Source organism: Chelonia mydas, chromosome 10 (genome assembly GCF_015237465.2).
Source record: "Chelonia mydas isolate rCheMyd1 chromosome 10, rCheMyd1.pri.v2, whole genome shotgun sequence".
In the NCBI taxonomy this organism is placed as follows: Eukaryota; Metazoa; Chordata; order Testudines; family Cheloniidae; genus Chelonia; species Chelonia mydas.
In genome coordinates, this window is record NC_051250.2 from 2,368,914 (window position 1) to 2,391,616 (window position 22,703).

A 22,703-nucleotide genomic window follows, 5' to 3' on the forward strand; every position below is an offset into this window, starting at 1 on the left:
AGAAAATATTTAGAAATTTTGGGCTCAGTGGTTATTTTGTCTTAAATTAAGCTGACTGGAGAAATGGAATAAAATTTCACAAGTTAGAGACCTCTCAAGTGAGGCCAATACTATCACTAGCATAAGCTGGAGAAAGATTAAAAAGAAAAAAAAAAGTAATGGAACAGGTTTTTAAAGAATCCTATAGAAATTCTACCTTACTTAACGTAGTAGAAATATGCCACAGAATAATTGTATTATTCCAACTTTGGGGAAATGTTTCTGTAATGAACCTATTCTTCATTCAATCAAAAAGTTCCCAGAGTTCATGATTCCTCCACTACATGGGACTCTTCTGCACATGAGCAGTACTTGCAACACAACTTATACACGGATTTTTACTGAACTGTCACAAAGACTTCAAGAAATGATACTCCTGAAAATATTCTATGGAGGGGAAGAATTAGAAGACTTAGAATATGAAGCCCCTTTTCAATGGTAATGCTTTGCGAATTTTTTTTTATTATAAATTTCAATTTAAGAAAATTTCAGTCTGCTATAAAATCTCGATATGCTATGTTGTGATGCTCTACATTCAATTAGGTTAAAAAAGGAAATGCAGTTAAATAACCAGAAAGTGGAGGTTCCAGAAGTCCCTCCTTTTTACATGTGGAAATAAAGAGGGCTATGGTTTACAATTACAGCTGATAAAATTAGTTTCTGAGCTTCTGTGTTTAACAATTTATGAAGTGTTATGAATGTTTTATCAATTTTTTGCCAATGCTAGACTCCTCAGTGTTTAATAGTACAACTGCAAGAGTCCAATGGATAGCTTTTCTAAATCGGTTATATTTTCTACCTTGAGCACATCGAGATAACATAACAGATAAAATTTTCTCATGCAAAAGCATTAATGGTTTTAGACACAAGTCTGACCTGATTTCTTAAGGAAGGGGGTAATGTTGTTATTCCTGAACATTAAATTACCACCAGAGGGAGTGAATAGTTGATTTAATGTCCGAGTATCTCCTGGTGGCCTCCCAGCCTGTTTTGTATTCTTCTCCTTTTTGCTGTCAACTTTTTCAAAATTTCTACTATAGTATGTGGTCAAGCTTCCTGCCAGCCACTGGATTCAGACACATGGAACCTACATGTCCAGGGTTCTTGTGACTCCAGGTGAGAGTGCAACAGAACAGACCTGATACTGTAGTAGAACTTGAATAATCAAAAAGGTGAATGATTGGATTGGATCCCATGTCACCCGAAAACTGCTCAGAGGAACCGGAGTAGAGCTGGCGGGGGGGGGGGGGGGGGCGGGGAGGGAGGGAGGGAGGGGGAGAGGTGAGAAGCACAACAAACCATCCAATCGCAAACTTTACACATAGACCACTGTTGGAGAACTATAGGGATTTCCGTTTCAATTATAAGGCCTACAATATTCAGGATTCAAGTTAACTGAAGAATTGGCCAACCAGGATTTCAGCTGCATTTTAGTGACTTGTGCTCTGAGCAAAGGACGGTTTTCTGTATTTCTACAGCACCTAAGACAATGGGGGTATTGATTCTGATTAAGGCTTCTTTTGCTACTGACATACCGATACTAATAAGGTAGTCACCAGTTTTAAAACAAAGGTTCAGAACCCTAAATCATATTGTGACAATGCCAGAATGGGCACAGTGTAGGAGGATATGAACACAAAGAGCAAGGCAATGCAGAAATAATCAGTCAAGATAATTATCAAATTACTTGAATATATATCAGGTATACTAACCCATTTTAAACTTGCTGCCCTATGTTTTGTTTTTAGTGTGTCAGCTTTCAATTAATTTAATCCTAGTACACTGGAGCCAAGTTCTGCTTTTAGATACATGCAATGGGAGTTGTGCACATATAACTAAGGACAGAATTTGACCCTGATTTTAGGTTGTGCTGGGCAATTACAGGTAATAACTGTGCCCACATCACTGGAAGTGACTTATCCTGGATACTGCAAGGATCGAACCCCTACTGTCTTTGAGATTTAAAAGTTGAAAAGCACTAAGAGCTAGGTATTATCATTAACAGAAACTGCATATGTAGAGGACTGGCAAGATCAGACCCAAATTGATTTTTTTCTGTCCACAACCTAAATAGCGTCCAATCATGCCAACAAGACAAGAGGGAATATTTTTACTTTGCTTCCATTTTAATTTAAATAGTTCTAATTAGAATTAATACAGCCATTCTTTAAAGTATATTTTTTAAAACTGATGAGAAATCTATATCAGCTCATAATAAGATGCTACTTAGAAATGTAATACAGAGATGCCAGGGAACACACAAGGCTAAAAGAATGTTAACTTTATTTATGAACATGTGATCTGTGTTCATACACATGCTAGTAAACAAAAAGGAAAAGAACTGTTTTCAAGAAATAAACTCATCTGAATTAGACCAAATACTGTAAATGTGGTTCACATAAATGCATTACATTAACTTCTAGGGTCACTGGGCCAGTCAAGCTAATTTGAGCTAGCGCTGAGACATAAGTATGTCTAAAAACCAATTTGAACGAACTGCTAACAGAATTTTGGATTGCAGATTAGGTTTTTAAAGATGTTAATACCACAAGTACAAAAGACTAGGATTTTAGATTTATTATGTTACATTTCTTGAGAACCAGAGGCTATATTCTTCACAGACCACCGACCCAAAGGTAGGAATTTCTAGATTCTGTTTTTTTAAAAGCTTATCAAGCAATCAGATCCAATGATCCAGGGTTAGTGTAATGCCTCATACCATTCTAGATAAAAATCAGTTGTACTTAAAGAAAAACGAAAAATAAAAAACACCAAGTAATAATTCTGAATACTAATTAGGACTATTTTGAAATGTTTGAATTATGCACAATATTCAACCCAATCAGCAAGTCAAAGTCTACACCATAACCAGTTAAATATTTGTTTGTGTAACTATAATTCTGTATTTTGCAACAGACTAACAATCAGTGTGTCAAACCTAAAGAAAAATGCAGCCCCTTTTTCAACTGTAAAAGCAGAAGTGGTGGTATACTAAAGAAAGGCCTGGTCACTGACAGCTTAAGAAGCATCCAACTCAGAATTGACCCAGATCAGAAAATGTGCTGCAGGTCAGAGTTAAGGAGGTTGGTAGGGGGCTTCACCTGGATTGCACAAGGGTCTAGCAGACAAGATGACTAATTAGCTGAAATTCCTACACCAAGTTTTGGATACTTTAGTCTGCAGACATACTAAACTGTATATCACAGAAAGTGGAAGAATCAAATGCAGAACTTTAGAATACCACTTTGTGTACCAAAAGTTAGTCAAATTCATGGCAACCGTTTCAAGACATTTATGTATTCAGAGGCGCCCAAACACTCCTTTTTAATCTCACAGTTTTATGGAATGTAAATGTTCAAGTATTTAAGGACAGCAAAATGAGCCATTTAGCTGCAGAGAAATGCGCCCCCTCCCGAAATGCTAGGATATATTTGGTTCAGCATTTGTTTGAACCCCAAGTCAAAAAGTAAGGAACAATACCAAAGTTTAACAATAATGGTTTCTCAGTGGTTTTTGATAACATTTTCAAAAACCATTAGGCAAAAAAAGTATTGAAAACAAAAGCTAAGTGATACAATGTGAAAATGGCAAAAAATACACTCCAAACATTTTTATTGCAAGAAACAAAAAAGCACACAACAACCTGTACAAACATACATATTACTAACTATAGACAGACAGATGTAGAACATGGCACCATGTTCAATTGTGCAAACCTTGAACCTTCATGATCTAAAATTGATCATACATTATCTGTACAACACAAAGTCATACAGGAAGTATTCTAGCATATTCAATATGAAATACAATGCATTACTTGGCACAAATACTAGTATTCACATTAAAAGTGTGCAAATGATGGCATTACTCAATATTTTTACTATTTTGCATCAAATACATTGTATTTACAATATATACTGTGCTTTGTTGGAAGTTAAATTTTAAGTTAATGTTTAGAAAATTAATTTGCTACATTATTGTTTATAATTAAGTGCAGTGTGTAGGAAAAAAGTGTGAGATTGTGTTTTTACATACTGCTTTTGAAGTTCCACTCACTGGTTCAGTTCGACTTCTAGAAGAAGAAATAAAAAGTTGTCAGAATAAGAACACTGTTTATATCCTTCAAACAAACAATGAAAACATACTATGCTGTGATTACCAATATTATATGTTCTGATAATTTAGTGAATATGGAAATTTAGGTGACTAGAGAAACTGTTCTCCCTTGGGCATCACAGCATTACTTTGAAGTTACATTTATATTTTGTATTTTCAAAACAAGTATTGTAAGACTCATGTTTGTGGAATAAAATTTATTTAGTAAAAATTGAATTTAAAATTCAACAAGTCTGCCTTTGGACAATTGCCAACATATTAATGATCCTAAATATGAACTGCTTCATGCTACAATTCTGTATTCTCAGTCAGACTATCACCTATCTAAGCAGGGGCTTACAGTATCCAAACAACTCTGACATTCCTAATGCAGTTATACTAAGGATCAGCTCTGAGACTCACTGACTGTATTTGATTATTATTCTAGCTTCTGAAAAAGAAAAGTGGTAGTCTAGACAGTTATTGGCCTAGTGGAAGGGAGGAAGTAGTAGACATGATATATCGTGATTTTAGTAAGGCGTTTGACACAGTCTCGCATGACATTCTCAAACAAACTAGGGAAATATGCTCTAGATGAAATCATAAGGGGTGAACAAATGGCTGAAAAACTGTACTAAGAGTAGTTATCAATGGTTCACTGTCAAACTGGGAGGATATAGCTAGCTGGGTTCTGCAAGGGTCTGTCCTGGGTCTGGTATTTTTCAACATTTTCATTAATGACTTAGATAATGGAATGCAGAGTATGCTTATAAAATTTGGGGATGACACCAAGCTGGGAGTGATTGCAAGCACTTTGGAGGACAGGATTAAAACTCAAAGTGACCTACACAAATTGGAGAATCAATCTGAAATCAACAAGATGAAATTCAATAAAGAAAATGCCAAGTGCTACACTTAGGAAAGAAAAATCAAATGCATAAACACAAACTGGGGAATAGCTGGCCAGGCAATAGTACTGCAGAAAGGATCCAGGGATTATAGTACATCACAAACTGAGTATGAACCAATATGTGATGCAGTTGCAAAAAAAGGCTAATATTCTGGGATGTATTAATAGGTGCATGTATGTAAAATGCAGGAGATAATTGTTCCACTCTATTTGACATGGTGAAGCCTTAGCTGGAATATTGTGCTCAGTTTTGGGTGCCACACTTTAGGAAAGATGTGGACAAATTGTAGAGTCCAGAGGAGAACAACAAAAATGATAAAAGGTTTAGAAAACTTGACCTATGAGGAAAGGTTAAAAAAAACTGGCCATGTTTAGTCTTGAGAAAAGATGACTGAGGGATGTTATAAAGAGGACAGTGATCAATTGTTCACAATGTCCACTGAAGGGAGAACAAGAAGCTTAATCTGCAGCAAGGGAGACTCAGGTTAGATGCTAGGAAAATTTTTCTAACTATAAGGTTAGGAAAGTACCGGAATAGATTACCAAGGAAAATCATGGAATCCCTATCATTGGAGGTTTTTAAGAACAGGTTAGACAAACACCGGTCAGGGATGGTGTAGAGGTATACTTGGTCCTGCCTCAGCATGGGGGGATGGGCTAGATTACCTCAAGATTCCTTCAGCCCTACATTTCTATTGTTTGAAATGTGTCTGATATTGAAATATTATTGGATTCTATTGTTTGAAATGTGAATTCTTACAAGTTAAAATTGTGCTAAGAAGTAGAATGTTTGAGGTACGGTGAATAATACTATAAATCCTCAGCAATGTGGTCCTCATACAGGATTTCTTTGTGGAAGCCCAAACACCCTGGTGAGGGATCTGCTGATTTTAGCCACGAAAGTGCCCAGATAGTAAACCTTTTATATATGCTATATTGACTAAAAGTAGTAGTAGAAACATCACCTGAAAGAAGTTTCTAGGATTTTGTGCGGTTTAGGAGTCCTGTGACAAAAAAAAAGTCTTAATTACCAGAATTTGCTCAAAATAAATCCTGAATATTCTACAGTATTTAGGAATTCCTTTATTACATTTGAAAGTGTGTTGAGGTTCTACATATTGATTCTGGATCTGCAAACTACTTAGAGAACTAGGCATGCAACTGCTGGTATTGTTAATAAGAGTTGTATATTTAATTAATGAAGTTGCGAAAAGTCTCCCATGAGCTGAGGCAGTTTAAAGCCTCGCATGGAATTTATTTATGCATGTAGGACTTGTGCTTACAACAGTCACTACTAGGAAAACTGTTCCATGCTCACAATCAAATCAGAGGTAAGTACATCCCAAAGGTGGGGATAGGTGAGGAAGTTCTTTAAGATACACATCACACATTTGTTGATCAATGTGTTTACCTTGAAGAACATGCTACAAGATGAACAGTAAATTTTGAAAGGCATTGCATACAACAATAATGTAGTTCTGGGCTTGAAATCTCAAAGCTGCTTATTTTTAAGTTAACTATACTAATGAGCAGCTTAATAATTAAATCGGCACACAGTATGCAACTACTCAGGAGTCAGTTCTGCACTTTGCCTTCTACTTCTTAGGCTAGGAGCACCACAGAAGCAATGGGCAGCCTTTATGGAGAGAGCAAGATGCACCATTCTTTTTGTACCCCCTACAGATTTCTATCCAGATACTTATTCTATTCAGTAACTTATTTGTTACTATCTAACACTTTACTTTGGAATAGCACTGAAGCACCAGGAAGATGCTGTCTGCTCAGCCACAGATTAAAATGACTCATTCAAACAAAGCTAGTGAAACTAATGTAGAAGTGGGATAATACAGGATGAAAGAAGGGTAACAAGCAACCTGCAATCCTGACTTCATTCATTGGAATTTCTGACATTTTAGTCAACACTACATCTGTTACTCCATACTGGGATTAATAGGGAAAACAGACATTTGGCGCTCAATGGTAACATAGTATAAAACAGAATTAATGAAAGAATCTTTTAATCTTGTTCACATGCAAAATGGCTGACCTGATTACTGAATTTCAGGGTGGGGGGGGATTATCACCTCCCTCACCACACACATTTGGGAACCTTGTTCTTTTTGCCTTCCACTGAAGCAGTGACTGTCTCTTGGAATCTGGCGGGCACATCCCACATAAAACCTCCTGTGTTTGGAAGACATACAGAATGGTGGACCTTGGTCTTTCCAGTATTGTTTCTATGAAAGACTCCATGATTGTTGCCAATACTAATACTAGTTGTTTGTTGATAAAGTACTTGTCCTGCCCTGTCCCAAGACAGAAGTACACCCATCCACTTACTGACAAGTAGTCATCTCTGACATGGGAATGAGTAAGAGTGTGTGTGTGTGTGTACACACACACACACACACACGCATAAGAGATGAGAGAGGGGAAAACTTTGGCCAAGCATTATAGGTTTTTCTTATAAAAAGTGCTATGAAATCTTTCCTGTCAATATAGAGCAAAAAGGGCCTCAGTTTAAGGGCACAACCAAAAGACCAACACTCAGAGTAAACTGAACAGAACTCTATCTACCTCAGAATGTAACGGTGGGACTAGAATCTGGAGTCCCAAGAAGGCTAGATATTCAAGCCATCCCTCTGGCAAAGATCAAGAGGTTACAGGTCTCATGCTTTCAGCTACAACATGAACCAGTAGTAACTCTTATGAAAAGAAGAAAACCTAGACACATTTGAATGCTTCTAGCAAACTATTCATTACCAAAGTCTAATAGCCGCAACACCTGATAGAGTATTTGATTTTATGAATACCTACATGACATATGTTTTGCTTGTAGATTTAACTCCTCCAATAGGGATTCTTCTAACAATTACAGATGAGTTCTTAGGAATCAGGGCACTATCATCTGTGTATTCTGAAAAGAGTAAAAATGCGGTAAGAAAGATCAATTTCCATTCCCAAAAAACACATTTCTTTTTCATATGCAATTTGTTCGGTATTTAGAAGAATTCATTTAACTGAGAAAAACCAAACCCAGAATTTTAAAATAAATACTGAAAGGTTAAAATTAATCCACACAAATAAATAGTAGATTTCTATTAATTGACCACCAATTCTAGAGGGTTGTTGAAAACACACACACAGGCAAGTTCTACACTGTTATAATCGGAAAGGTGACTAAACAGGTACTTTCTTACTCAAGAGATCCAACCCATGGCAAATGTAGGATTTCACTGTAAAATGAGGACAGCTTGGCCCATAACATCTTCATAACTGAACTGGTAACTATGCAAAAGCTACAGTGAATATAGATCTGAGGTAGAGTTTGCACGGCAGGCAGTTCGGAACAGTAATCTTTTAACTTTCAAACTTAAATATGCTATAATGCGTTTATTTACTTAAGTTACTAAAAATAATGTTTGAATGTTAAAAGTGAAAATTTAAAAAAGCCAATTTATCACTATTGTGTTTATTTTTGGCATTTCTTCAAGCTCAATAAAAATCAATGCCATCAGTTTTACTTTCAGCGCTTGATGTTTGGATTGAAAACAAAGTAGAAGAAAGTCTGTATTAACGGTTTAAACTGGATTTCTTTTAATTATGGAAACATGTCTATTCTTTCTTAAACTAAGCAACTGTCTTAGAAGTAATTGAGAAAAACTCCACAATGCCCCTTGTAGATAAAACCACTTTAAGACAAAATCGTAGGTTTAGCAAAAAGAAAGACTTAACACTTTAAAAAGCTAAACATTTAAAATACGTTCTACATAGTGTTGCATTTGTCTTCGTGAAACATATTCTGATCTAACCTCAAGCTCACATAAACCTGCAAGTCTTTAAAAAACAATACCCAACATCAGGTTACTTTCAGATTCAAAATGTGAGTTTTGGGACTACCTCTGCTATAGTGTAACAGTGAGTGGTAACTGAGTTTCCAAGACTAATTTAGCTTGCTCAGGATGAAAGGAACATCTTGATATATGTGAAGCTGCGTCACATTTTGATTATAACATTCACGGTACTAAACACTGTGATTAAGCTTCTGTAGAGAGTTCCATTATAAGTTTTTCACTTCCTCATAACTTTCTGGAGTTCTCCTTTGGGGGTCTGAAGCTTTCTATGCTAGGTTTCAGACCACAGGTGATTTATTCGTTTTTGAAATCTGGGGAAAAAAATCCTTTGGTCATTTCAATTATGAGACAAAGAGCATGTCTTTAAGAGAGATTTTTTTTGTTCAGCTAGTTTTTGAATAAGTATGGAACCACAAAAAGAATGTTGAACCCGTACTCCATGAAGAAATGTTTCTGCACTAAGTTTGGAGGGGGGGAAAAAAAGCTGGGACTAAAGATTAATTTCCAAGCATGGTCACTGGGCCCCTCCTTGAAGTGTAGCAAAGCCTATGAAACTTCATTCACTATAGCTGCATATACACACCCCAGAAACCTGAACCTCTGGAAACCGAACCAGCAGGACAGCACTAGTCTAAAAACTAAAGGTGCCACGTAGCCACACTGACATCTGCTTTTATCTGTATTTTTGCCACATGTTCGCACTTGTACTTTACTATGCCATTACAATTGCACAGTTCCCAGCACAGCTCTCTGAGGCCATCGCTTTCACAAGATTTCTAAAAGCCTTCCTTTAGGGAGTCTATCAGAAATGACAGGTTTCAGAGTAACAGCCGTGTTAGTCTGTATTCGTAAAAAGAAAAGGAGTACTTGTGGCACCTTAGAGACTAACCAGTTTATTTGAGCATGAGCTTTCGTGAGCTACAGCTCACTTCATCGGATGCATAGCATATCGTGGAAACTGCAGAAGACATTATATACACACACAGAGACCATGAAACAAAACTTCCTCCCACCTCACTCCCCCGCTGGCAACAGCTTATCTAAAGTGATCCTCAAGTAGAGCCATTTCCAGCACCAACCTGGATTTGTGTATATAATGTCTTCTGCAGTTTCCACGATATGCTATGCATCCGATGAAGTGAGCTGTAGCTCACGAAAGCTCATGCTCAAATAAACTGGTTAGTCTCTAAGGTGCCACAAGTACTCCTTTTCTTTTATCAGAAATGAGAGAGAGAAAACCTAAACTTTTGTAATTCCCTGGAAAGGGAATTCTCAAACCCCTAAATGCTGGAGCCACCTTCTATATCTTTTCTCAAAATGTAGGCTAGGACAAATGTTCAGCTCTCATTTGGCAAATAAGGTTTCTGATGGTGCTTCTGTACAGCAGTTGTGGCAGAGAACACTGCAAAGCAGTTAACACAACTTTTTCTCTGTCATGCAACCGCTAGGCTTAGAATAGCTGGTTCTAAGTGATACTTGAGAAGAATATTCATCCGGAAAACTACTTGGTTCAGAGCTTGACCACAAACTGGTGAGATCAAGTTCTTTGAGATCAAGGATGAGCACCAGTAGCTGGGTAACTTTAGAATGAGGAAGGAGACTTCTCTGCCTCTGTGGCTAACTGGCTCCAGTACTGCAGCGGCAGCCTGCCAGGATGAGCACACTTCTTGCCATGAAAGAGGTCTGACTCTCTATGGCAGCTGGCTACCACACCCCAGATGGTTTCAACACAGTGGACATCAGTCTGGGTTCAGGAAACATGGCTAATTATTAGTCATGGAGGCATATAGGGAAGACATAGTGGGATCAAGACAGTGTAGTGTGCCAATGATCACTGAGGAATTCAAACAACTGGATTCCTGAACAGTGCGGGCGCTATTGAGGGAACTCATGTGCCCAATCTGTGAATTCATATTCCCATATAAAGTCCAAAACGTAGATTAACAGAGAAAGTTACTGCTCAATTGTGACATGGCTTTGAGAGACTTATGACAGTTTCCTGGTTATTTATATAGGGTGGCCAGGCAAAGTGCAAGATGCACAATTTTTCAAACAGCTGGACTTCTAAAAAATGGGCAGAGGACAACAACGCTGACAGTGGCATTTGTCCCCATTGTGATTCTGGTGATCCCACATGCCCGTTTCCTCTATTTCTAATTAATCTATTCTCAGATTACACCAGACTGAAGAGATATCAATTCAAACACACACATCAGGTGCGCATGGTGGTGGCTGGAGAACTACAAGGTTTTGTGAGACTAAAAATAAAATGGAGATGTTTGTTGACCTCCAAAGGCAGTTCAGTGACCAATGTAACATCTGCCTGCTGCATTTTTAAATATATATTAAAACAAAGGTAGTCTTCTATGGAGAGCTGAAGAAGTAGGCAACTAGCTATGCAGCAACCTATGCACAGCTGGACACACAAGCAGTTGCATCTGAGACTGTTACTTAGATACAAACATTGTGCAATCCTCTTCAGAAATGCTTTGTATACACACACTTTTAAACTGTTGGTTCAGCGAAGTAAATATTGTTTTATTTTTAGCCATTTATATTTCTTTGCTGTGGGCTTCTTGTGTTTGGCATTTAATTATCCAGTTATCTGGATTTGTATAGTGGATGAATTTATGGAGGAGTGATTTCATGTACCAGAGAATAGTAACTGACAGCTGCTTCTGTGAAGTGCCTTTGCAGTTGTGAGCTTATACTCTTGGTGATTTTAATGCATTTGTTTTTCTCATGCTTTATTAGTGATTTGTATTAGTTCTGGTGAGGAAGTTTCATGGAGGAGTGAATTCATGTATTCCTATTAAAGAACATTATGCTTGATGCACAAAGCCTTTATTTTTAAGAAAATGTTTTATTATACAAACATTTGCAAGTCAGCTGCAAAAACAAAACAAAGTAACATTTGTACAACATGAAAGGCAACAGACAATCATTCACAAATTATCTTATTGGGATTCCAATTCTCCTTTCCATTGGCTTCTAAAGGCGCGAGTTGCCAGAGGAATAGAAAGCAAGGGAGTTGAAGAGTAGTGGCAGCCTCATAACTATTATCCTAATTTAATGTTGTGTTTTACAGGCAAAGCAGGGATCAGTTGTTCGATCAACAGAGTCATTTTCCTGAACACTTTGCATCAGTTGAACGTTTCCCTTTAGAACTCTGTCTCCCATTCTAATTTCTCCTCTTCCTGAAATAGTCCTGCCTCATTGTGCTTTGCCCTATATTGCAAAGTGGCCCTCATTTTGTGTTCCTTGAACCAGTACACTGACAGATATTTCACCACTGTGAATCCATTCTGCATGACACCATGCCTCTTCTGGGACATCCATCCTACTGGTGTGGCCACTATAGTGAAAAATAACTAATGAGTTAACCATAGCAATACTCATCGATCCCTAACCCTAGGAATACCAAGACGTGCAACAGAAATAAATTCAGTTTCAAATTTTAATACTTTCTTACAAGTAATTTTCTTCCTGGATTAGACTCAATGAATGCAAAACATTTATAAGAAAGAGGGTTCATTAGGGTGCTAGATTAAGGCCAAGAATGGAATTGAGGGGATAGGTGCTGGTCTACCAATGTTTACTTATTACAGGAAAACACAACACTTGAAACCATTTAACTGGCATTTGGGGATAAAGGAGTTCCTGAGGAAATGAAGAGAGAAGCTGATAAATTAGCAATGGAGTTATTTGAATAGATGCTTTTTTGACTGTTGCTACACACTGAGCAGAAGTCTTAATTGAGCTGTCCATAATAATGCCCGGATCTTTTCCTGAGGATAATTAATTTAAAATGCAGTAAAGTATGAATTGTTCAAACCATTATCTTCAATTTGCATTACTTTGTGTTGGTCAACATTAAATTTCATCTGACATCACACTGCCCATAACCACAGCTTGATGAGAGTACTCATGTTAGTCTCTCTCAGTCTTTACTAACTTAAATTGTGTTATCTGCAATTTTGCCACCTCACTTCTATTTCCTTTTCCACACATATACACACCACTCCTATTAAGGAATCTTGTCAAAATCTGCTCTTAAACTTCTGCTAGGATGATGGCAGCTAATCTGGTGCACCAGTCTGCTATATAGCTTAATACAGCCAACATTTTTTTTTTTTTTTTTACAGTGAAGTTCTCATTTTTAGATTTTTTTTTTTTTTTTTTTTTTAAACATTGTGGTCTCTTGCTCTTTGAATCCACCATGCTGAGGCAAACTTCCACCCTGAGAGGAAGAGTGGCTCATACAGCCAGAGGGTGGGGGAGTTATGTAGGGGCATGCCAATATTGTAGAATTATGGGGAGAACCAAAGCAACTAGGTATGGAAAAAGCTCATCAGCTACAGCTTATACTGTCAAGGTGGTGGAGAAAGGACTTGTGGAGCAGGAGGAGAGGACATTTCTATCCTCATGTAAGACTATTATCTACCCTTTCAAGAAATGACATTCATAAGAACCCAGAAAACTCTTCCCCACATAATTAAGTCACAGACTCCCACACCCTGTCCCCACCAGTATATTTTACAATAAAATGACATATACCTGGTGTTGAGAGCTCTGGGTTTTCAGATTCCTTGTCCTGTCAATCTATCTTGGCTGCTATTTCTGGATCTTTCATGCACACAAAACAGATCCTATGAGGTCAGCAACATGCCTGGCATCTTCAGAACCAGCTCCATGTTCCAGTGGTCCAAGTTGTTGATGGAGCCCTCTTCCATCAATGCAATGCATGGGACCTTTGTGCTATGCAGAAGTATTTCTGTGGCTCTGGAAGGTTGAGCCTCAAATAATTTGTCCAGCTCATTATAAAAGCAGCACACTTTTTGCCCTGAACCAGGCCTACTGCCACTAGCTCCGGCCTCATTATACAGGATGTTCAATCCCTTTACCTTTTCTTGGCATTGCCTTCCCCTCTAGTGATGCCCATCTCCACCAGTCACTCAGACTCCCAGTCTCACACTATTATGAATGACCAAGATCATCTGGGCCTTATCTCCTTATATGGTCATTAGTGTTTGCACAGCAACCTCAGGTAGCTAATTCTATGGTCACATGATGGACACCTCCAAAACATGCTGCTGACAGAACAAGAATAATTTCAGCAAAGTTGTAGAAGAAACTGATAGCCATGGAAATAACATACATTTGAGTTCCATTCTGTATGTAAAGCTATTTGCACAACTTGACCCTACACAAGAAACTTCAGGAAGTAGACTGACGAAGGTCACCTAGGCAGTGAATGCTGCACTGTGAGATCATAGCATGAGGATTACTTGTACAATTGAGGGATGTTACCCCAGCAATCCCTATCCACATGAGCGCTGCAATAGATATTAGCACAGTGGTTAGCCTTTCTTCAAGAAAGGTTTCAGAGTAACAGCCGTGTTAGTCTGTATTAGCAAAAAGAAAAGGAGTACTTGTGGCACCTTAGAGACTAACCAATTAGCTCACGAAAGCTTATGCTCAAATAAATTGGTTAGTCTCTAAGGTGCCACAAGTACTCCTTTTCTTTCTTCAAGAAAGGGTCATCTATACAGTGGATGTAATGCCTGTGTACCATGGAAACATTTTAATACATACAAAATGTGTTAAAGATGTGTTGGGGGACTCAAATGGTAGTTAACACAACAAGTTTTGTAATGTAGATAGCATTTAAGTGGCATCACTAAAGCTGCATGGTAGAAACCAATTTAGACAGGGCTCAAGCTCTGAGTAGAATTAGATGACTGTGGTAAAAAAAAACATCAGAGCTTGCAAGAACACTATGTATTCTACAACCATCCATCACCACTATAACCGATGTAGAGTTCTGGACACATTTTTTCCAGTACACAGAAGGCCAAAGGAGAGGATGAAGAACTGCCCATTCCCCTTGCCATGCGTGGCAAGGGAGTAGGGCAGGAACAACTGCCACTCAGGAAGACTGAACTCCTGAAAAAAATCTACAAGAAAAACTGCCAAACATCTGGTTAATGGAGAAAATCATGAAATCAAAGATAGTTATGAATTCCATGATCTTAAGGTTCTCCTGCAATTTTTGATTAATTCTGTACTGTCTGAAAATCTCCACTTATTATAAAAGTATGATCTGAAATAGATTTTTGTTTTCTTTTTGTAAGTGTATGTATAAAGTGGGCCTGAAAGGTATTTTTCCCTTTTAAGAAAGTGCCCCATACTGCTTATTTACCACCTTAGAAATACGAAGGGTGTCCAAAGTCTGAACTTTACTGGTTTTGCTTTTTCAATTTCAGAGAATGTTTACTGTGAGCTTGAACACCTTACCTGAACACCTTACCATTTGATCCTCAGTTGTTTCAGCCTGACTGTTTTAGTGCCAGTCCATGTGAAAACTAGCTGAAAAAATTTAACTAGTCCTCCCATTACTGTTCCACATTGTATCAGTTGTCTTTTCAAGTATCCCAAAATCACTGCTTCTGTGAGCTGTGTCAGAAACTGTGGGAAAAGTATTCATAAGGCACTGTAATTAGAACGGTTCAGAAAGCGCTAGTGTGGTTTGAGGCTGAGCATGTGTTCTTAAGATGATTCAGCACCAAAGAGCATGTGCCTAAATTGGCGCTACAGAACCAGTTCAACAGTTGTCTAGTATATACGTACAATGCCACAGACTGAAGTTCCTGCCTTGTTAAATCAGCCTTGTAGAAAGCTGTCTGCAGCGAAACAATGCACAACCTTGGCTGTTGTTTATCCCCTCACCCTATTGGGTAGTTTCATTTTTGAAAGAGAAACTGCTAAGGAAGTCAGCAATTGAAACAATAAATATTGAATTACAGAAGGGTTGGCTAATTAATTCAAACTTGCATTAATAAAGTATGCAAGTACTGGTTTTGGCTACGTACTCAACTTCCATATTACACATAGTGTACACATTATAGCAGACAGTTAGTGATCAAGTGTTAAGTGCTCAACTTCTGTGCATTTGAAGTTGTAACCTCCATATTTATTACTGTTAACTATACCATTTAACATTCATAGTACGCCTACATAGAATTCATCTGCTGAACATGACAGCTAGTACAACAGTTGCAACTGAATGTTTATTGACAACTCATGTAATAAGAAGGAGAAAGAACACCTTCACAACTAAAACATACATCAATGAAATGTGACTACATATGGACCATTGAACTAAGACTTCACTCAAATATATGAGGTCACTAGACACTGTAGTGGAAGAGAGGAAAATTTGACATGGATACTTCCACTGATTGAGAAGTAATTTTAAAAAGTATCAGAGTAACAGCCGTGTTAGTCTGTATTCGCAAAAAGAAAAGGAGTACTTGTGGCACCTTAGAGACTAACCAATTTATGTGAGCATAAGCTTTCGTGAACTACAGCTCACTTCATCGGATGCATCACGCTCAAATAAATTGGTTAGTCTCTAAGGTGCCACAAGTACTCCTTTTCTTTAACAGTATCTCAAATTCAACAATAGGGACTACAAAAAAAAAGCTCTCAGCCATACTGCTGCATTTCCTAGTGTCTACAGCTACATTTTTGCATGGTAGGACTGTGAGAGGTAGAGGATCCTTTTGAAAATTAATGCATGTTCCTGGATTGAGTAGTAACAGACTTCGTGATGAGCAGATGTACCACACAATTCTACCTATCCAAGTTATTTACCACACTAACTTATCCACAAAACACTTAGCTGCACAACTGCTCAGTGGCAATGAAGATGGACATTTTAGCTACAGGACTCAGTGTGTGTGTGTGTGTAAATAGCATCTAATTCACTTGTGTATCTTGCCATATTTATTCAACGATATCACAACCCAATGTTTGACGTCAACTTGCTTTCAAGGACTGTAATATTCCTAACTGAATCAGGTTGGAAAAGAAAACCAATTATAAAACAGACCACTTTAGTTAACACAAAAATCTCAATCCGCGACCAGAGGGGGAAGAAGGGGGAAAAAAAAAAAAGGCTGCATCTTAAACCTGTCTACTACTGCATCTGTCCTATCCAAGCGAAGCTGTAATACCACCTCTCCCTGAGGTATCACACTATCTTTTACCACTATCCTAGTTCACTAAACTACCACCATAACCTGATTCCTATCACTCCGAAAAACTTACTTCTTCCATAATGCTCAAAAGTAAATAAGAAAAATAATTTGAAACTAAATTTTTCCTGAGTTTTCCTCTCAATTGCAAGGTCTCTGGGGGCAAAAACTCCCTTCATTCAGTCTTGTATAGCACAAAGTACACTGTAGTATTTAAGTACTAATCAAATAGAATTTAATGAAAAACAAGAAGCTGAATTGTAAGAATTTTTCTTTATCTTTTTCGTTGTTATCCTGAAGAAGTTTACAATTTATGAGCAGTAAGTTGGCTAGGCATCTGAAACTCAAGGCCACCAGGCAGAGGGATTTGGGGTAGAGAAATAGAAAAGTTTACGTATTTATAAATCTATTATTATACAGCTTTGCTTTCAAGAGCCAATACTTTTTTGCAACATTTTGCATTTCCCTCCAAGTTCTACATGAACCCTCCCCGAATAATCATACAGACAAAATAAACTCTCTCACCTATTTCAGCATTCCATTTCCAGAGATTTAAAGTCACATTAACAATATTTATTTCCATGTCTTATCTTTCCTCCTCTTATCCAAAACTTGTCAGTTCTAACCAAAACTAACAGACTGATGCTAGTCAGTCCATGAATGGAACTTGAGTTATGTTCCTTCCATTTTAATCAACACTTCCTTTTAGGAAGGCAAGCACTCAACTTAATAGTCTGGTGAAACATTATGGAATTCTGTGTTTATTCTCTAAAGAAAACATTAACCTTTTACAAAGAACTCATCAAATCAATACAAATTCAAAATGAATGAGCCATAAACCCTAACCTCGAAGTTGTCAGAGTCTCTTTAAAGTTACACTTTTCTCTGAAGATTGTTTACCTGCCTCTACTACAAACACCTTCGGGTCCAATCCTATAAAGCTCAGGGCCTAACAACATTTATTTTTTTTAATTTATCTTCAGTTTCCCATGCATTTGATAGCCTTTGTTTCAGTTGCATATTCTGTCTGTGAGTCTTTCACACAGCATCAGGAAAAGGAAACACGAAACAGTTGGCAGACAATGGCACATATAGCATGCAAAGGTTTCACTTTTCAATTTTAGTTGACTAAATTGGTAGCATTCCTTTAAAGATAATATATTGCATATTAGAAGTCAGACACTTCTTAAAGTTGTTGCAAGTTGAATTCTAAATTGAATCAGATGTTAAAGTTATACCAATGGCTGATCCACCAATTTAAGACTCCTACGGAGAAATATGAAATGAGAATCCCCCCCAGAGCCAGCAGCCCTATTCATTGAATGGAAATAATGGTATTTCTAAAGACTTCTGAGAAGTGTATGTGCTATTCAGAGAGCCATTTACAATAGGACAGGTCATGTACCAAATATATCAAGGTTCAAATGGGATTTAACCAGGTGAGCAGATGCAATTAGTTTGTAGCAAAGTAGACAGACAATAAAAAAAGTGACAGGTTTCAGAGTAACAGCCGTGTTAGTCTGTATTCGCAAAAAGAAAAGGAGGACTTGTGGCACCGTAGAGACTAACCAATTTATTTGAGCATACGCTTTCGTGAGCTACAGCTCACTTCATCAGATGCATACTCTGGAAACTGCAGAAGACATTATATACACAGAGACCATGAAACAATACCTCCTCCCACCCCACTCTCCTGCTGGTAATAGCTTATCTAAAGTGATCATCAAGTTGGGCCATTTCCAGCACAAATCCAGGTTCTCTCACCCTCCGCGCCCCCCCCCCCCCACAAACTCACTCTCCTGCTGGTAATAGCCCATCCAAAGTGACCCACTCTCTTCACAATGTGTATGATAATCAAGGTGGGCCATTTCCTGCACAAATCCAGGTTCTCTCACCCCCTCACCCCCCTCCAAAAACCACACACACAAACTCACTCTCCTGCTGGTAACAGCCTATCCAAAGTGACCACTCTCCTTACAATGTGCATGATAATCAAGGTGGGCCATTTCCAGCACAAATCCAGGTTTTCTCACCCCCCCACCCCCATACACACACACACACAAAAAAGTGACTGACAGTTTGAACTTAAAGAACTTCCAAATGATTGTAAGTCCTATGTTTGATTAAGAAAAGAATGGGAGTTACCTGTTAATGCAAAACCAAACATATCTACATGTTTGTGTGTGAATCTCTCTTTGGAAAGCATGTCGTAAGGATTTAATGAACACTATAACATGAATATATATTACAGAAAAAAACTAAACAGCTCCTCTTTATCCAAGGAGCTAACAATGAGCCCAGTTTCTATAACTCTGCCATCTAACCACCATTATCTAATTCTGTAATCTCACAGCAGACAAAACTAACTCAAAGATTCTGTATTGTCACAGTGTGTAGTATTGTCAGTGTGTAGTTCAGGAAGTAATCCTCCCCAATTGTATTAAAATTCTGCATCTTTCAACCTCCTCTTTTGATGCCAGTAGAATTCGGGCGCTTTGTTACTATAAAACTTTGCCCCATGTTTCCCTGCCAGCCTATAAACCAAGAAACCCAGAAGAGTTCTGGGAAATCAAGACTTCGGTGTCAAGGAATTCAGGATTTGCCACAGCAGATCAAAGCCCAGCCAATTAAACCGGGCACTCTACCTATGACAATGGACGTACTTTGTCAGCGGTAGTTATTGAGAGAGAAAAAAAGACTACAGAAGTGGCCTTTTTTACTCCCTGAACATACATTGCAAGCCATATCTACTGATTTCAGTTACCAAAATCCACCTTTATTCGCTTTTACGTCTGGTAAATACTTTGCGCCCCTGCGCGGCCGCAGGAGAGGGAGCTGGGTCTGAACTCCGACTCCCGCACCAACAGCGCCGAGCACCCAGTTCAGCTCCCGCGACGGGTGACGATGCGCAAACTAGACAGAGCCCAGCCCAGCCCGCAGAGCCCGCGGCGGGCCGGCCTCCGCAGCCACGAGCAGCCTCAGGCCGGCCTCTCGGTTTATCACCCGCCCGCGGGGGGGAAGGGGCAGTGGTGCCCCCGGGGCGCCATGTGCCCGCCGCGCCGCGCCCCGCCCCGTACCTTCTTTGGTCTGCGCGTTGGTGATCTGCAGGTCGCAGTCGGCCGCCTTGAGCTTCTCGCGGCCCATGATCTGGCGCTTGAGGTCGCACAGGGAGATGTGGAGCCCGTCGAAGGTGACCGTGTCATAGTTGAGCTTGGAGGAGAACTTGTAATGGACGCAGGACATGGTCGGGGGCGGGGCCTGCTCCGCGCGGGGGCCGCGGTCTGAGGGGGGAGACGGGTCCCGCGCCGGGGACGGGGCGGGGCCTGCGGGGGGAGCTGAGGCCCGCTCGGGCCCGGCCGACGAGCAGCCTGCTCGGGGGGGGGCTGCGCGCGCGCGCGCTCGGGGCCCGGCGAGCGCTCACAGGCCGCCACGCTCCGCCATGGCCAGGCCCCGCGCTGTCAGGCTGGGCTGCCGGAGGCCTCAGGACTCCATGGCGGCGGCTCCGGCCTGGGCCCCGCAGCGATCGATCTGGGCCCCGGCGGCGGGGGCGCTGCTGCTCCTCCGGTTCCTCCTCCTCGCACCCCGGCCGGGCGGACGCTGCGGCTCGGGCTCCTCACACGGCCGCTCTGAGGCCCGGCTTCTCGCTATGGCGGCTCCAGCGGCCCCTGCCTCAGCGCTCGACTAGGGGGTTTCCCAGCCGGCAACCGCACGGGCGAGGGGCGAGAAGCGCCGCACTGCGCGTGCGCCTCACAGTGCGCCACGCCCTCTTTTCCTCACGTGACCCGGCGCATTATGACAAAGGCGCTGCCTGCTCCGGCATCACGTGACACGGGGGGGGGGGACGGCAAGGAAGGGGGGGTGAGAGATGAGGAGGAGACAGGGCGTGCGGGAGGGGTGGGATGGGGGTCAGGCAGGAGGAGAGGGGTGCGAGCTCCTCAAAGCCCCTGCAGTTCCAGTCTGCCTAGGACCTGGCTGAGCCCCACTTCATGTACTGTCTGGGACTGCACCCCCAGGCAGATTTAGCACCCCTTAAATTCCACCCCAAATAAGATTTCACCTAAAAAATTCCAGTTTCTAGCCCTTCTGCTTGCAAATAAAATCTCCCGAAGAGACTCAGTTCTATGTTACCTTCCTGAGTAAGCTAACCTGAGTCTACACGAGGCTTTTTCATGCAAAAATACCCAATGTTGGTACCACTAGTTTGACTTTATTGCTAGTAATAAAGGAGGGACCTTTAGGATAGACAGGACTCCTGGGACCTCCTGACCCATGAAGGACTACTAACGCCATGCCATAGCGGTATAAACATCCCCATCTAGGTGGTCTGGTGGTCCCTTCTGGCCTTAAACTCTATGACCTTGTCTGCACTAGCATTTCCAGGAGGGGTCTGCAACTGGTGATAAGGAAATATTTCAGAAGAAAGGCTACTGTAGACAAGTTTGTATTCATGCAGTAGGCTGTTAACTCTAAAACCTTATGCTGATGATTTTGGCTAAAATTCCTGTGAAAATCGTGCAGATTTTGGAGGCAAACTTCAGATTTCATCAAAAATCCTTACTGCTTTCTATTGCCACTGACTTGTTACGGTTTTTAGGAAGCTCAGAAGAAGGGCAGATCAAAGCAATGGTAAATACACAAGAGGTTGTTAAAAATACTGTGAAAAAAACTATATACAGACCACTAATCACCAGAGCTGAAAAGCAATCTGTTACACAACGCAAGTGATTTTCTTAAGGTAGTAATAAAATAACTGACACTGGAGAAGAACTAGGTTACATGGATTAGCTCTTGGGAGCCTGCCAATATCAGTTGTGGGATGGACACATGACAGACTTGCCAAAGGAAATTAATTGTATTATTTCTTGGCCTAAAAAAATTAAATTAAATTAAAATAAAAGGAAATCGTGTCTCAGAATGTCCAGTGAAAACTTGAGTTAATGAATTTCCAAAGACAAGGTAGGTGAGGTGATCTCTTTCCAACTTCTGTTAGTGAAAGAGACAAGCATTCAAGCTTACACAGAGACAAATACAATTTTAGATGACAAAACTATTGATGTCTATAACGTCAAATGACAAATGATTTATAGTGATTTCCTGGATTATAGAGCAAACAGGGTCTGTAGCACATAGGGCAGTTATAATGTCTATAAGGACCAACAAGTATATAGGTACATTGAGTCTTTAGAAAGCACTTTGAGATCTATGTCTGAAAAACATTATATAAGAATAAGTATTTGTATTATAGAGCCAATCACTTCCCATTGTAACTTTAATCCAACTTTTAATTGCATTGAACATATATTATAAAATAATTTTAAAAAACAGAACATTAAATAAGAAAAATTGTGCTAAATTACAGTTAAGATTGCGCTGTGTAGTTAAAGGACTGTTGAACACAACTTTAAGTAAACTCAAACATTTAAAAAAGTTGAAATCACTAGCTAAGGTTACATAAACAATTTTGACACCAACCTTAATGTAGACACCATTCAGCAAACAACAAGCAACTCCCATCTTTTCATGTACTGTTATATATATCTTCCTACTGTATTTTCCACTCCATGCATCTGATGAAGTGGGTTTTATCCCACGAAAGCTTATGCCCAAATAAATTTGTTAGTCTCTAAGGTGCCACAAGTACTCCTCGTTTAAACAATACTCTGTGATCAACAGACAAATAATATTAATTCTGTCCGTGTGACAAAACTCAGTCTTTCCTTAGACTTTATTAGACCTTGCAGTTACTATCATTGTTTTCAACAGAAG

At 39.6% G+C, this 22,703-nt stretch overlaps 1 protein-coding gene across 5 annotated transcripts in view; it reads right to left on the reverse strand.

Moving 5' to 3' along the window:
• Positions 1 to 20,647, reverse strand: part of RBBP6 (RB binding protein 6, ubiquitin ligase) — a 43,646-nt gene extending 22,999 nt beyond the window's left edge. For 2 of the 5 annotated variants that reach the window (XM_037911002.2, XM_027821048.3), the window contains exons 1-4: positions 20,015 to 20,647; positions 7,862 to 7,961; positions 6,010 to 6,048; positions 4,075 to 4,111 (exon numbers count right to left, since the gene is read on the reverse strand). In XM_037911002.2, coding sequence (XP_037766930.1) covers positions 4,075 to 4,111; positions 6,010 to 6,048; positions 7,862 to 7,961; positions 20,015 to 20,180 — 342 coding nt within the window. In that variant the 5' untranslated portion in view covers positions 20,181 to 20,647. The remainder of the gene's footprint in view (positions 1 to 4,074; positions 4,112 to 6,009; positions 6,049 to 7,861; positions 7,962 to 20,014) is intronic. The other 3 variants (XM_043523894.1, XM_007058607.4, XM_037911001.2) reach the window with 2 other exon arrangements.
• Between the last annotated feature and the right edge of the window lie 2,056 nt (positions 20,648 to 22,703).